Source organism: Podarcis gaigeae, assembly GCF_964106915.1.
Source record: "Podarcis gaigeae genome assembly, chromosome: 13".
Classification (NCBI taxonomy): domain Eukaryota; kingdom Metazoa; phylum Chordata; class Lepidosauria; order Squamata; family Lacertidae; genus Podarcis; species Podarcis gaigeae.
The window spans coordinates 40,106,269-40,123,492 of record NC_139689.1 but is presented as its reverse complement, the minus strand read 5'-3'; the positions used below and the strand labels follow the sequence as shown (position 1 = coordinate 40,123,492).

General features: G+C 44.9%; 1 protein-coding gene across 11 annotated transcripts in view; it reads left to right on the top strand.

The window, feature by feature from the left end:
• Positions 1–17,224, top strand: part of ZNF385C (zinc finger protein 385C) — a 167,082-nt gene that overhangs the window by 126,618 nt on the left and 23,240 nt on the right. For all 11 annotated transcript variants that reach the window (XM_083709465.1, XM_083709458.1, XM_083709463.1 and 8 more), the window contains one exon: positions 7,777–7,919. In XM_083709465.1, the coding sequence (XP_083565591.1) occupies positions 7,777–7,919 (143 nt within the window). The remainder of the gene's footprint in view (positions 1–7,776; positions 7,920–17,224) is intronic.

Below are 17,224 nucleotides of genomic sequence, written 5' to 3'. Positions count from 1 at the left end.
TTATAACCAACTACGTTTTGGGTGCTTTGATAGAACTTGCAGAATGTGGGATTTTGTGGTCCCCGTTTCCACCTCCCAATTCCTCATGGAACTATGAAGAAAGGAGTTTGGAGCTGTACTTAAACATGGAGACAGGAAAAGTCATGTGTCACCGTAGATTCCAGGACAAGAAGATCAGAAGCCTCTGGCTTTTATGAATTGTGCAAATTGATCAAGGTTTTGCGTATGCGTGCTTCATTTCCCATAATTCTACATTTGTTAACACTGGGAAGCAGGCAAGGAGTTATGCAAAGTGCTGGAATTGCTGTTTGGTGAGTCTCTGGCTTGGAAAATTTTTGGTCGAGCATTGCCACCTCTGCCGTGTTGTGGAGAGCCTGTGGGATGCTGGGCGATAGCCAAAGAGATCAGAGAGTGATCAGAAGCAGGTGACAAGATACAGAGAACAAGGAGCTCCTAAGTAGGTTGCCATGGTGGAGTAGGGCCAGACCAAGACATTTTGGCACCTTAGGCCATGGGTAGGCAAACTAAGGCCCAGATGCCGGATCCGGCCCAGTCACCTTCTAAACCCGGCCTGGGAATCAGCGTGTTTTTACATGAGTAGAATGTGCCCTTTTATTTAAAATGCATGTCTGGGTTATTTGTGGGGCATAGGAATGTGTTCATTTTTTTCTCTAAAATATAGTCCGGCCGCCCACAAGGTCTGAGGGACAGTGGACCGGCCCCCTGCTGAAAACGTTTGCTACCCCTGGCTTAGGCGAACCACAAAATGGCATCCCCCCCAGCTAGGGAAGATGGGGTGAGTGAATATTTACATTAGGGACATAGGCGCTGACCCCTGGGTGCCCAAGCACCCAGAAAATTGCCCACGATAGGACCAGGCACCACAAATTGTGTTGGCAGAGGCACACTGCACGGTGTGTACGTGTGACGTCAGTAAATGTGGGGGACAAATTTTGGTGGCGGATGCACAGGCAGGCTGCAGGGGGAAAGTCCAAATTCCCATTATGATTCTTCTAGAAAGACGTCCCCAGATGTTGTACACATGGTCATTTATAACTGACCAGTGAAGAAATCCAACAGAATAATGAAAGCAGAATCTGAACTGCAAGCAGGAATTCTAGGCATTGTAGGGGCTTTCCTGGATTTAGGAAATGGTTTACGTTGTAAATACCTGTTTAATTGTGACCAGAGAGACAGCATCGAACTAACCTTTCAGGATCCAGATGTATGGTATAAATTTTGCTCTCTAATTCATGTTTGCCAACAGAGAGCTGTTACTAGAATTAAAAGGTTGTCCAACTTCAGACTTCTTCTATTGATCCAAGTGCTATACAGTAACACAGAAATGAGGGTCAGAGTAGGTTTAAATAGTGGCACTACTGGTGCTTTAAAATGTTTTATCAGTACAGTGGAACCTCAGAAGCCGAACACCTGTAAACGCAAATGTTTCAGCTCCTGAACGATCGGAAACTGGAAGTGATTGTTCCAGTTTTCGAATGATTTTCGGAAGCCAAACGTCCGGTGTGGCTTATGCAGCTTCCTGCAGCCAATCGGAAGCCGCTCCTTGGAAGTCGAACATTTTGGAAGTCAAACAGACTTCCGGAATGGATTCCGTTCAATTTGCAAGGTAAGACTGAACTGTTACTGCAGGTGTATCATGGCCTTTGGCTAGAACAATAAAGTTTTTAAAATTGAAAAAGTAAAACAAAACAAAACACATGTTCCACAAACTATGTAAGTAATGATAGTCCCACCCTAGAGATTTGCTGTAGTTAATGGTGCCAGGCAGAAATTTCCTTCCAAACCTTACAATATGCCATATTTTTACGTGTATAAGATGCCCCCCATGTATAAGACGCCCCCTATTTTGGGGGACTCCGAATGAAGAAAACACCCCTCAGCACTACCCGTGCATAAGGTGAGCCCCAATTTAAAACCTGTTTTTTTGGTTAAAAAAAACAAACAAACATAGTCTTATACTTGGAAAAATACAGTAATTATGTATACATTCACTTCTAGCTAGTATTCTGCTTTATTGTGTGGGAGAGCCATGTTAGTGTGTTGGGATTGGAGTTGGACTCATGCTGAGGAGACCTTTCTCCCTTGAGCTTAGGCCGCTCAGTATCTCTCAGCCCATCACTGCCTCACAAGCCAGTTGGGAGGACCAAAAGGACAGGGGATAACCTTGGACTTGGACAGGCAGTTGAGGTGGGTGAGGTAATATATAACAAATTATTACATGCTTGTTTGTCACTTTAAAATGAATAAATGAGAAACATTTTTTGGGGGGGGGAGTTGTTGCCTGCTGTTCTCCAGATTTCCCTTCTGGGTGACTTTGGTATTAATTTGATCAGTACATGCCTGACGAAGCAAGCTGTAGTTTACCCCCCTGGAGTCAGAGCTGGTTCGGGGAGCAGTTCCCTCTACAAAGACGGGAACAAATTTGTCCAATCTGCTAGAAAGAGGCCACTTGTGCCTTCCAGGCATCTTTGGGCCCGTTACACTACAATCTGTAGAAAAATGTGCACACTGAGATTTTTTTTAAAAAATATTATGGTCTTTGATCCATTCTCTTCCTACTCCTTCTGGTTTAACACTGGAAAATAAAGTTAAATAAATAACAGAAGAATTCACCTACCTATGGAATTAGGGGGTGAAGAACAGAGCCGTCAACTGGTGGGAAAGGCAGAGCATATGCTTTGAAGTGTTTTATTGCCAGTCATGATAGAAGCTGTGTATTGAAAGAAGAAGGGACTGTAGATTGCAAGGATCGCTGAAGGGTGCCCTGCATTACTCTGAGTATTTCACGTGCTCTGCCTTCACTTGAATAGTGCTGCCAATATCTCTTGTGCATTACACCCCCCACCACCGCAGGAGTCGGTGGCGAAAGTGATATACCCAGCATTAGAGGTATAAGAGGTATAACCCCAGTTGGTCCCCTACACAGTTGTGCCCCATATTTCAATCTGTGCATCTTGAGTTGTATTCAAGTGAACCCATTAACGTTAAAGGACCTAAGTTGGTTGTGCCCATAAATTTCAGTGGGGCTACTCTGAGCAGAATTGACGTTTGCTACAACCCTTTGTTAGCCAAAAGTGGGAGGGAGGGAGAAGAGAAGATAGATGCCATCAAGGTCATTCCCTTCTTCGTAGCTCAGTTAGGCCATTTAAGCCATGTTTGCACTGGGAAATCTCAGATTCAGGCCTTACATGGGTGGAATTTGAACAGAGAGTATTCAGGCCAGGAGGAGGACTGAAGGCCAAACTATACATTCATCTACATGGTTTCTGTTATGTAAACAGTGGGTATGAGGAAACCCTGAGCAGTTTTGGGACTGTAGGGTGTGGGGAAGGGAAACCCCTCCCTCCCCCAATCATGGCCTTGAGTAAAATAACCTCTCTAACACTATAGTTTGCATTTTAAGGGAAACTGCCATGGGTCCACCCAAGATAGTGCACCAATTTCCCAGTTTCCCCAGTTCCTGTGGAGGCTTGCAGCTTGAGCATTTCTCCTGTCAGAAGCTGGAAACTTACTACTAGAAACCTGAACGTGGTGAGATCTCCTATTTCCTGGTCAGAGGAGTTCCTGGATGAGGCCGCAGGCTGTCGCTGTTCAACATTTTTTGTTGTTCTACATTAAAGGTAAAGGTAAAGGTACCCCTGCCCGTACGGGCCAGTCGTGTCCGACTCTAGGGTTGTGCGCCCATCTCACTTGAGAGGCCGGGGGCCAGCGCTGTCCGGAGACACTTTCCGGGTCACGTGGCCAGCGTGACGAAGCTGCTCTGGCGAGCCAGCACCAGCGCAGCACACGGAAACGCCGTTTACCTTCCCGCTATAATGCGGTACCTATTTATCTACTTGCACTTAGGGCTACTTTCGAACTTCTAGTTGGGCAGGAGCTGGGACCGAAAGACGGGAGCTCACCCTGCCACGGGGATTCGAACCACCGACCATGCGATCGGCAAGTCCTAGGCTCTGTGGTTTAACCCACAGCGCCACCCGCGTCGTTGTTACATTACTGCTGTGCAAATTGCTTGACTCCATAAAACATAATGAAATATGGCCAAACACGTTTTGACCCTGTGGCTCATAATCACCACACTGGACCTAGAGACCTGAGGCATACTTACACTCCTACCTGAGTAGACTCACTTCTACCTGGCCTGGCCCCAAACTCAGCACATAGGAACAGAGCCCGATGGATCAGAACAGTGGCCCATGTAGTCCAGCATCTGTTCTTACTGTGACCAACCAAGATGCCTGTGGGAGATTTTTAAGCAGGACCTGAGCACAAGAGCAGTCTCCCTTCCTGTGGTTTTCAGCAATTGGTATTCAGAAGCAGATGAAGTTGTCCTACAGGTTCTTATCATTTAAACAAAAACTGAAAACACTGTTTGCGGATAAACTGTGGTAAAGCTGAAGAGTCAAATTATCTTTTTTCCCCATTCTTTTTTTTATTGTTGATATAGACTAATGTTTATTTTAGTTACTATTTTTTATGTTGATTGTATATCATGGAGGTTGTTGTTAGCTACACTGGGCTCCTATGGGAGGAAGGGTAGGATGTAAGCATTAAGAAATGGTAGTAATAAGAAAGTTTGTATGGAGCAGGAAAAAGGGAGCTACAGTGAAGCTTGGGAAACCCTTGAGATGTGATCTCTCCTCCCCAACTCAGACTGTGCTGGCCTTGTGGATAGATGCGACTGGCCTCTGAATAGTTTTCCTAAATTGCAATCCCTTCCCTTCCTTTCAGGGGTTCTTGGACCAGAAGGCACATTTTGAATTTAGAGAGAGTGGGCGCCAGTCACAAAATGGCTACCGTGGCATAACACAAAATTAGAAGTACAGTGGTACCTCGGGTTACATATTCTTCAGGTTACAGACTCTGCTAACCCAGAAATATTACCTCAGGTTAAGAACTTTGCTTCAGGATGAGAACAGAAATTGTGCAGCGGCAGCAGGAGGCCCCATTAGCTAAAGTGGTACTTCAGGTTAAGAACAGTTTCAGGTTAAGAACAGACCTCCAGTACAAATTAAGATCTTAACCCAAGGTACCACTGTATAGTAATTGCTTCTCCCTCCTCCCCGGGACAACTTCAAGCTTGCCATGGAAGTCAGCTGTGTCCTGCTGGTTCAGATTGTGCAGATCACACAACATTGATTTCCCCACTCTACTGCACAAAATACACAAAGTGTTGCAGCTGTATTTTCTAGTACCAAGAAAAATACACATCTCTTTCTCTCTGTCCTCCCTCTCTCACACAGCTAAGCACAGAATGCAAAAAATTAAAATCTCTCCCCTTTTTTCTGCTTAAGTGCATCTCTCTCAATCAGACACATAGAGCATGTTTGAGCAACCCATTCACCCCAATTCAGAAAAGCCTCTCGATAAGCAAAGGAAACAACAACAACCTTTTTTTATTTATACCCCAGCCATTCTGGGTGGCTTCCAACACACATAAAAATAACAATAAAACCTCAAACATTAATAGTAACAATCTGATCCAATATAAAAGTCACAGTAACAATAATGTAGAAGTCACAATGCCTGCCATTAAATAAATGTTTACCGACTTGGTGCCCAAAGGCACCAGCGAATGCCTTTGGAGGTTTAGGGTTGGCAATCGCTGCTCTATTCATATGTATGGAAGCTGGAAAAGGGGCAGGAATTAGGAAAGGCCTTGAAGGACCTTGAGAGCCCCTCACACCTTGCCAAATGCAACAGAACGTTGGGGCAAGGACAGCAAAATTAAATGACCTTTAGGGCAGAAATATATGTTGTGTTTACCTTGTATGCAGTGGCCTCTCTATGGTGCAGGTCACCAACAATTTGTGTTTTACAAAGGAACAACATACTGGGAAAGGTTCAGAGAGGAACGCTGGATCTAAGAAAGAAAACTGTTTAAAGGGAAGACAGAAGAAGCTGGGTATGGCCAGCCTAGAAGAAAGAAAAGCAATAAGATATTATGTTGGCCATTTTCAGTTATGGAAATAGATGCTAGTTAAAAAGAGCAAAGGGAAAGCAGCTGCTCACACTTTCCCTTTGGATGCGTGGCTTGAATAGTTTGTGTATATATCCACCCAAGACAGCGAAGTACATTCCTTACAGTTAATTGCTTTCCTTTCCTTACGGAGTACGTAATCCACCAAGTGATCACTTTCCATCTCTGTAGCTAGCAGGACAGCAGAAGTGGGCAGTTACAGGGCAAGCAATTAGCATCAGTATGGTTGCACTAATCTTGCTTTCAAAAATCTGGTTGCTGCATGGCCAAGACCAAGGCCAAGACTGTGTAAAATTAAAATTTAAAGCAGCGTCTCTGGAACTTCTAAAATGGCCTTTTTCTGAATTAAAATTGAAGGCACACTTCACTCCATACCCTCCAACATTTCTCCGATGAAAATGTTGTTTAGTCGTTTAGTCGTCTCCGACTCTTCGTGACCCCATGGACCAGAGCACGCCAGGCACTCCTGTCTTCCACTGCCTCCCACAGTTTGGTCAAACTCATGCTGGTAGCTTCGAGAAAACTATCCAACCATCTCGTCCTCTGTCGTCCCCTTCTCCCCAATGAAAATAGGGATGTCCATTAACACCTCCCTCATTCTCTTAGAATGGCAAAGGTGCCAGAACTAAGTTCTGGTGAGTTCCAGCTGAAAAACAGCCCTGGGGATGTTCTATTCCATACCCTCCAACATTTAGCCAAGTATTTAAAGGCCTGTCACATGGAAGATGGAGCAAGCTTTTTTTTTCCTGCTCCGGAAGCTAGGACCAGGACCAATGGCTTTGAGTGACAAGAAAGGAGATTCCATCTAACATCTGGAAGAACTTCCTGACAGTCATGGAGGCTTTGGTTGAGGTTCCTGTATTGCAGGCGTTCGGACTAGATGGCCCTTGGGGTCCCTTCCATCTCTACAGTTCTGTGATTCCAGGTGAACACAGAACAAAAGACGCTGTCTTAAGTTATTTATTTATTTATTTCCATTTCATTTATTAAATTGGCAACCACCCTTCATCCTTAGATGGCGGCTCACAGCATCAATTACATTGAGTCAGACCCTCAGTCCTCCTAGCTCAGTATTGTACGCAGAGACTGGTAGCAGTTATTTAGGATTTCAGGCAAGAGCCTTTCCTAGAGATCAGGTGCCAGGAGTTGAACGTGGGATCTTTTGCATCTGCAAGGTAGCCAACAGCAGAAAGCGATTACAAATGGCATGACAGAAAAATCACACGCAGTGAGCAGCTTATTCTCCTGTGCGTATACGTTTATTGGGCTTACTTATTTCATATGGCAAACTAAAGGTAAAGGACGACTATGGGGATGTGGCGCCTATCTCAGTTTCAGGCCAAGGGAGCTGGTGTTCGTCTGCAGACAGCTTTCCGGGTCATGTGGCCAGCATGACTAAACCATTTCTGGTGCAATGGGACACCATGATGGAAACCAGAGCGCACAGAAACGCCATTCCCACCGCGGTGGTACCTATTTATCTACTTGCACTGGCGTGCTTTCAAACTGCTCGGTTGGCAGGAGCTGGGGACAGAGCAATGGGAGCTCACCCCGTCGCAGGGACTTGAACCGCCAATCTTCCGGTCGGCAAGGCCAAGAGGCTTAGTGGTTTAGACCACAGCACCACCCACTATCCCTATATATGGCAAACTAGCACTTCTCTCGCACCACCCCATTTGTGAATGATGCAACGTATGCAGGTCTCTTTCTCATTCTACTCTGTTTCCTCTTAAACTCATGGTATTTCTTATCTCCCGTCTCTTCTCGCCTCTTAGGTCCAGCCAGCCACAATAGCTCCCTCTTGACATCGCTCCCCATCCCAGGACGGTCCCTGCATTCGCCGCTGGACATCAAGCATTTCCTGACCTTCCGCTTCAATGGGGCCCCCCAGCTCAACCTCTTCCCCAACTTCAACACGGTGAGTTTGTTACTTGACCTGGTCTAAATGTTACTGAGGAGGTGGCATCCTGCTCGACCAGAGAGCTTTCCCCATCTGCGGAGGGCTAACTGCAAAACTGTCCTACATCTCCCGGGTCAAAACGTGCAACGGAATCGCCGCTTGCCCCACCGTGTGATTGCTGATGTGTCCCTGCTTTCTTCCGGCCTCCTTTGCTTGGTTCAATTTCATAATTTCTCCTGCTGATCTGCTGACTTCAAGGTCACCCAGAACACACATGCTCAGGGCTGGAGTTATGTGCGGTATCTATAGAAATACTCCAAGTGCAGGATGCCTCCACACACCCGCTCACGCCCATCAAGTTTTGCCAGCCTTCTTTCGTTACAGTTGGGAAGCTGAAGCTGTCCGACTACACTTAACAAGGGACATGAAGGTCACTGAGGATTGTTATGAAGCCATGGGAATGGTCATTTGATAAGGTTGCCACTGTTGGGTGGTCTTTTGGTGGTCAGGAGATAGCTGGGGATTCCCAGAAAGGTGTGTTCAACTCACTTTTCTCTTCCGTTGATTTCCTGGAAATTTTTGTGCTGTGTTTCCTTTGCAAATTTAGTTTTCCTTGTGTTATATGGGAGGTGGAGATAATAGAAGATTATCAACCCTCAGGAAGTCTAAAAATAGGGAGAAGGTTCTCTCCAAGCGGAGTCATGCTTCCATTTTCTTGAGTGTCTTTTATAAGGATAGGAGTAGCTGCTGTGCTTGACCATACCAATAGCCCATCCTGTTTCCCAGTGGACAGATGTTTCCAAGAAGCCTGTGAGCAATGCATGAACTTAGCAGCTCTCTCCTGTTTTTGTCCCTAGCACTTGATATTCAGAGATACTCTGAACATGGAGGTTTTATTCAGCAGTCATGGCTAATGGCCATTGGTAGACTCGCCCTCCATTTATTTATCTGCTCCAGTTTTAAATCACCACATATTTTGATAGAAAAATCTGTAAGTGTTGTGTGAAGAAGTATTCCGCCAATCGGTTTAATTGAGTGACCCTAATTTCATCCATCTCAAACACAAATGCTGATTTTTTTGGTCAATTCCCAGACAAAGCAGAGCACATCCAAAGTAGTTGGGTGGGAGACTCGCATGCCAGATACTCCAAACAGCCGACATCCCCTTGGTTTCTGAATCACGACAGATCACAAAATTTCATCTTTTTCTTAACCCCCTCAACCCTTGCTCTCTAACATCTATTTGAAACCACTGGGTGAAACTAGCCACAGATATGAGATGAAGTGATGACATCTAGCTTTATTTTACATGCCTTTTTTGATCACACTCTAGGGAGGCAGTGGAAACCTTGAACATTGTCAGCTCTTAGATACTGGACTCTGCAGCAAAACAAGATGAAACTTAATCCAGATTAGATAAAACAATTGTTGGCTGGGGGTGGAGAATTTGATAATCCAGGTATAGGTGTTCAGTTCATTTTGAATGAGGTTGCACAAGTTCACAGCCTGAGGTGCTACTTGAATTGGATGGTCCGTTGGGGCAGTGAGTAGCAGTACATTTTTACCAGCTTTGGCTGATGTGATTTCCTGTAACAATTAGAGCTGGCCATAGTCATTCATATTGTAGCACTCTCCAGATTGAACTACTGTCAAGTGCTCTGTGTGGGGTTGCCCTTAACACACCTGGAAACTTAAAACTGGTGCAAGTTGTCTGGGGCCAGACAGCTGGCACAGTCTGTTGCTGTTTGTTCTGCCCTGATTACTTACTGGTTTCCAAGTTCAATTTGAGGTACTAGTTCTTACCTTTAAAACCTACATGACTTGATACATGGATACCTTTTGGACCTTATAGTCTTCTGTTCCTCCTCCTCCCATGCACCCAATGTAACATCTGAGGTCCTGCTCTCTCTCTCCCCCCCGAATTTAGTACACCAGCCATTCACGAGGAGCACGGTCTCTTGGGTTGTAGTGGTGAGCAACTAAGGAATGTCATTTCCACTGAGGTCCACCTGACCCCATGCTGAAATTTTAGGTGCCTGGCTGGAGCCTGTCTTTTCTCTAAAGGACTTTGGTGTCATCTAACTGCTGGTTCAGTTTCCTTTCTCTCTGTTCCAGTGGATTCTATGTCCACCTTTTATTGATCTGCCTGTTGATGTGGTTCCTTTGTTGGGTCTGCTGTTGTCAGTGGCTTCTGTTACTATTTGTTTTTCTGTTTTGTGTTCTTGAAAATTGGTTATTGTTTTACTGTCACTATTTTTGCAAGAGGGATTCAAGCACCTACCTACTGCAAGTTTAGATTTGCACAGTTCAAGTGGATTAAAGTGCTCTGTTACCCCAGCGCAACAAATCCACTTTTAAAAAGAAATAGACTTTATACAGTTTGGAAATGACAGGAAAATGCATTGAAAAATGTGGGGTGACATATGAACACCTGCAAGTAAATCGGGAGGGATGCAGGACAAATACTTCCTGTCATATACCTGATCTGCAAACAAATCAGAACATATGCTGAACAGAGGCCAAACATAATCTAGCTCATGGGTAGAACAACTAAGGCCCGGGGCCGGGGCCGGCCCAATCGCCTTCTAAATCCGGCCCACGGACGGTCCGGGAATCAGCGTGTTTTTACATAAGTAGAATGTGTCTTTTTATTTAAAATGCATCTCTGGGTTATTTGTGGGGCATAGGAATTTGTTCTCCCCCCCCAAAAAAAAATATAGTCCGGCCCCCCCACAAGGTCTGAGGGACAGTGGACCGGCCGCCTGCTGAAAAGGTTTGCTGGCCCTTGATCTAGCCCCTCTGCATAAGCTTAACACAATCTATCAGGATGAATGCCAAATAAACAGGTTATCTGAAGGAGCCCTTAGCCACTTCTGTTCCTTCTGAGGGCCCCTCCAAACATCCTTTTTATTGTGCATTCATAATGATTTGTGCTCATGATGCTATCAGGGAGGTCACACACAATCCTGCTTTCAATACTGTTGGCGCCTGCAGAGGTTTTATGACGGTCATGCTGCTTCATTTCCAATCAGTGCCTATCCTGTAGATTTCCTTCTGAAATCCTGTAGCTTCTTATGCCACAAATGTTCTGGCTTATTTTGGTTCTCCTTTTGTTGCGCCATAGTGCCTCCACACAGCAACAATGTGGTAGCATCAGGGAAGCATTGCAGAACAAACGAAAGCAGAATAAATCCCCCACTATGATGTACTGTCGTTGCGTCCTGAACACGTTGCAGAGGACACCCACAATAAAACACTGGTCTGGAGGGGCCCTGAATTAGAATGTGAGATATAAGTTGAAAGAGAAAGAAGGAAGGAAGGATGGAAATGTTGCTTAATGGAACACTGAGGACCACAACGTTTGTGTTCCTTGCTTGCTCTGCTTCTGGAAATCTGAACTGCATTCGTTCTGCCTTCTTCCTCTGCCTAATCTGCTGCAAGGACATACTGAAGATTATTTCTGGCAGCTGGGACTCCTATCTAGATGTTAAGGTAACAATATAATGTCCTTAAGCGGTGCCCTACTGCTGCTGCATACCGAATTGGAAGGAGGCTCCTGCAGGATCATCTCCTCAACCTCCTGTGCCTCAAGGCAGAATACCTGTTCCAAGCAAAGCTGAATAAACAAAGCCCCTGATCATTCTGATTGCTTTGCTTTGCAAAAACATTCCAAGCTAATCAAAAATAATTTGTGTTTTAAGGTTTTCCAGGGCCTCCTCCCCAGATTTTGTGATCATGGTATGGTACTCCCCCTTGCAGCCTTCACCCTTTTCTTCCTCTGACCCCTCATTGGCGTCCCATCACCAGCCCCCTGGCTCTGAGCCTTCTTCCCTTGGGGGTTCCCTGCCTGGTGCCTCTCAGCACTCCTTTGCATCCAGCCAGTCCATGACGGAAGGGAATCTAAGGAACTCACCCAAGATTTCTTAAAAGAAATCAAATGTGAAATTGCTTGTCTCCTAACAAAAACAATATAAATTAGCAGCCACGCAATAAGAAGGCAGGTTCTTTTATGGATCAGTAATTGGTTAAGGAATAGGCTATATGGAAAGCTATCTCAGTGGTCGGGACGCAGGTGGCGCTGTGGGTTAAACCACAGAGCCTAGGACTTGCCGATCAGAAGGTCAGTGGCTCGAATCCCCGTGACAGGGTGAGCTCCCGTTGCTCGGTTCCTGCTCCTGCCACCCTAGCACGTCAAAAGTGCAAGTAGATAAATAGGTAGCGCTCCGGCGGGAAGGTAGTAGATAAATAGGTACAGTACCACTCCGGTGGGAAGGTAAATGGCGTTTCCGTGCGCTGCTCTGGTTCACCAGAAGCGGCTTAGTCATGCTGGCCACATGACCTGGAAGCTGTACGCCGGCTCCCTTGGCCAATAAAGCGAGATGAGCGCCGCAACCCCAGAGTCGGTCACAACTGGACCTAACAGTCAGGGCCCCTTTAACTTTACCTTTATCTCAGTGGTAAGAGGTGGGGTCCCCCAAATATATGTATTCTGACCGGTGCTTTTTAACTTGATCTGGAGTTATGGTGAGCAGTGACATGAGGTGGCCTAATTTCTTGATGCCATCAAATTATTCAGGGTGCTAAAAACAAAAATTGTTTGTGACGTGCCCCCAAAGAATCTGTTAAAACTGGGTAAATGGGCAACATTATGGCAAATGTGATTCAGTGCCAGTAAGTGTGAAAGGATGCACCGTGGGGGCAAAACATCCTTATATTTCATAGGCGCTGATGCTGTCCAAGCTGAAGGTGTGTGACCAGGAAAGAGAGATTGGGGTGGTGGTGGGTAGCTCAAGGAAAATATTGGCCTGCGTTAAGCAGCTGTGAAAAAGGTTGAACAGCATTCTGAGTGCCAGGGCCTCATGATAATTGCTTCCAAATTCTTCTTGATACCCACAGTGAAGAACCCAGTGAAGGCCACTTCTCTCCTCACCGATGTTGCCATGAAAAGTGGGGAATGGATGGAAGCAACTACTCTGGCTATTTTTGAGCTGAGCCTCAATTTTGGAGTGGTTGGCCTTGACTCCTAAGTAGCCCAGCAGTTCTGAACTGGGAAGTTCGTCTTCCAAACTTCGTTGGCATCACTTTTGCTTTTCCTTTATTTCAGATTTCCCCTTTATTTAATCCACCCACCCAGCACTAAAAAATAAAATGGTGGTGGTGCTTATCTTATCTATTGTTAACTGGTATGCAAACCCATCTCTTGATCCTGACCCACAAGCTGCAAACTACTAGCATACATAAACCTTCCAAGCTCCAGTGGTTCTATGGAAACTATTCATTTCCAAACAAACAATTCCATGCTAGGAAGGTGTCCTGAAGTTCTCTCAGATGTGCAAAGCTCTTGAAGATTTAACAGCCACTTGCAAAAAGGCACAGTTTGAACCCCTCCTGTCTCTCTCTCTCTTTGCTTACCCATCTCTGACCTCCAGAGACTTGACAGGAAGTTCAGCGCCACAGTCTCTATTTATATATCGGTGGGAACATCCCAGGGATAAAACAGAAGTAATTCGAGTCAATGCAAATTGGTTATAAAGCAGAGATATAGGATTTTATTTTTTATTTTTTTAAACCACTTGGAATACACTGCCCTCAAAATACGCTCTTCGGTTTTCAGACAGTTCTCTCCCTTAGCTGGGAGGTGCAGAAAGATCTTTCCAGCAAACCTTCTGGAATAAGCACATCAAGAGCAGGAGAAATTGGTAGGTAGGTACCAACTGCAATCTGTTGGAACGCACCTGATATTTTAAGTTTTTCCCTTCAAGGTAAATTAGGAGAGCCATTGCCTGTGCTGTGCTTTCTTGAATCGGGATTTTGCATATATAGGTAAGGAGAGTGTAGCTGCCTGCCTGGTTGTTTTAAAAATGGAAGTGTTTGGATTCTCAAGCAACCGTGAAGCATCAGCAGCGCTTGGGATTCATTGGCTGAACGGTTTGCTCTCCAAGGGGGAGCGGGGCAGTATGTCAGCTCCCGATTGAGCTTGCTGTTAGGGTCAAGGAACTAGACTGGGAAATCTCAGCAGGTTTGCATGGTCCCATGGATAGGCTATTGACACTTTATTTGGGTGCATAGTTTGGGCACCTTTAGGAAAGGCTATGAGCATCCCTGTTGATCCCATATCCCGATGGCACACTGAATTGGACCAACCGATCCCAGTAGCTATATTGATCTCTGATGCTAGAACTCAGTATTGCCTCAAATTGGCAACAGTGACCAGAAATGATGAAGCTGTGCAAAGAGCATATTGGTGATTGTTGGTGAAACCTTGCTCTAGGTCTCTTTGCTGCATGTTCTGTAATATTGTGTCTGTGTGTGTCTGTGTGTGCGCGCGCATGTAATTGTGGAAGGGGCCCTTTTATGCGTTGCACGACTGCTTTGGACCCAGCCACCCAGAAAAATCTGTCAGGCCACCTCACTTCTAGCTCCCATGTTGTAAAAGCCTCCTCATTCACCCTGCGGCTTTTATGCTGAATTGCTGGACTGATTGTTGATGATTGCCTTTGTCTGCCAATTTGTTACTCATTTGTTTTATTGCTTTACCCCTGTCATAAATGATTGACTTTTAGAATGGGGAAGCTGTACATCTAATTTTGCGGGAAGTCGATTGATACAGTTTTGTAAATAAATTAAATATAAATAAATTATGGCAGTCGCGACCCCAAGATGCGCTGATAGCCACTTGCTGTGATAATAACGGGAATTATTATCATCAGCACCACAACAAATAAGGCACTGTGTGGAAATTAGACAGCAGTCCTGGGCACACTTATCCAGAAGTAGCATGCGTAGGATTTTGGCCTCAGCATACAGGAAGAGCCCACTGGCTACTTATAATCTAAAGATGGCTTTTAAAAAGGATGAGACAAATTCATGCAGACGATTAGCTATGCTACAAGTGAAGCATCCATGTGCAGAGGGGGCATACCTCAGAATTTGAGTTGTTACTTCCCTTCAGTGAGGTGTAGTGGTTAAGAGCAGTAGATTCGTAATCTGGGGAACCGGGTTCGTGTCTCCGCTCCTCCACATGCAGCTGCTGGGTGACCTTGGGCCAGTCACACTTCTCTGAAGTCTCTCAGCCCCACTCACCTCACAGAGTGTTTGTTGTGGGGGAGGAAGGGAAAGGAGAATGTTAGCCGCTTTGAGACTCCTTAAAGGGAGTGAAAGGCGGGATATCAAATCCAAACTCTTCTTCTTCTTCTTTGCTTGGCTCTTGCTTCTGTTTTGTTTTTTAATGTCCTCTGTTTTGGGTCAATGGAGGGATTGTACTCAGATGAAGGTGATGGCTGGCTGTTGAAAGGTCCTGTGTAAGAGGCAGGGAAGAAAAGATCTCCCAGAGTGGGAAGCTGGGAGAAGAAGCTCCCAGGTGAAATCTTAACCCTTGTCTTAACACAGAAAGAGGTGGAAGATCTACCTGTGAGAGAATATTTTGCATTCCTCTTCCTCTTTTTTCTCTCTTTGTTTAGATCAATTAAAGTTTTTTATTGTATTTTGTTATGGAAAGCCTTAATAAAATATTTTTTAAAAAGAAAAGAGGATGAGTCGTGGTGGTGGAACGGTAGGTCCATGCTTATTGATGTGTCAGGGGGCCACCTTTTAGGGAAAAAATGCTGGGTTGTGGATCTTTGGTTCTGTGCCGCAAGTCAGCTCTTGTTTTCCAATTGTGTGCTGCCATGGATGCTTTTTTAACTGGAGAAAAGAATTGTTAACTGTTATGTACTAAGCTTGGATCCTAGAACAATAGGCAGGTAGGATCGTAGAATGCAACAACTGATTGGCTTACAGGAGAAAACCAATCAGGCTCCGGGAGGAAGTTAATCAGCCTATTAGGCTGGTAGGATCGTAGAATGCAACAACTGATTGGCAGGAAAAGACCAATCAGGCTCCAGGAGGGAAGCAAAATCAGCCAATCAGATGGGACTCATTGTGTAAATAATGTGTATAAAAGCCTAAGGTGTGGGGCGCAATCCAATCACTGTTTACAAGCTGCAATAAAGAGCATGAAATCACTGCCGGACTCTGACTCTATTTCACTAACCATTGAGGGTGAAATGGAGTAAATGAAAAGAGATCTCTCTTCCCCCTCACCTCCTGTGATCAGGTGATGGACCTGCCTCCATCTTGCACGGCATCCCTGCACCAGGTGGTTACTGCTTTGAGCACGCCACCTTCAAGATTGGGACAGAAGGTTCCTTTGATCACTCAAAATTCTCTGATCCAACACCAACACTGTCCTTCCTGCCTCTGAACCTGCATGTGCCTCTTCATTTTTATTCCAGATGAGTGAGTAAAAATTTCATCACGAGCATGGGAAGGCACCACTTCATTAATCACTTTCTGTTGCCAATTCTGCTCCCTTTGGGGATGGAATTTAGGGGTCCAGATAATGATTCCCTTGTCTGCACGCTTTGCCTGCTAGACTGATGCACCTGTCTGGACAACTAAATAGCTTTGTTGAGAAATACGATCACCTTCAAACCTCAATCTCTCCCCCCTCTTCCTGACAGCCAGCCTCAGATAAGATAATCTTCCAGAGCCACAGGGGTAAGAGAACAATACGTGCATTATAGATTATGGTTGTGCTCAAACACACACATTATTTTTATATTAGTTTCCCCCACCCCTTCCCTTCCCCCCTTTCTACCTCCCTGTTCTCTCCTCTAATCCGTTTCTACGTTACTTAATGCAATCTTTTTTTTTAAACTTAAAGTAGATTTTCGAACACTATGGAAACAAATGAAACCAAGAATTGAAGCAAAATGCAGTAGTGGATGTAGATTCCACCCTAGGTTGCTGCAGAAGTTCCTGAATCCAGTTGACTATTTAACCTAGGTTTTTAAAGCCCTGCACATTACTTTTAAGTTATCAGAAAACCATGGAAGAAGACTACATGGCCAGGCTCCAGTTTCCTGGTATTGCATAAATAAGTTCCAGAAAAAACAAAAAAGGCAATATTCTAGGGATGAGGAAATTTTGGTCTCTCACAAGTTTCTAATTTTTCCAGTCTTGGGTTTAGTTCACCATATTTCTGCATTGCTTTGCCATTTCATTTGATTTTTTTTAAAAAAAAGCCATCAGCATTTAGTGTGCATTTCTCCTAATATATAAACATTTGCATGCAATTTTGCCTAATGTGCACAATATTGCAAGCAGTTTCCCCTGATATAATGCATTGTATCTTTTCACCAGTATATGCATTTTAATGCACATTTTCCCTAAAATGTGCATTTCTGTACATTTGAGGGGTGTTGGTGAACTGCACTGCAAAATTTGTAGAAGTGCAAATTTCAAAAGATGGACTCTTTTTGGTTTGCATTTTGTGACAAGAA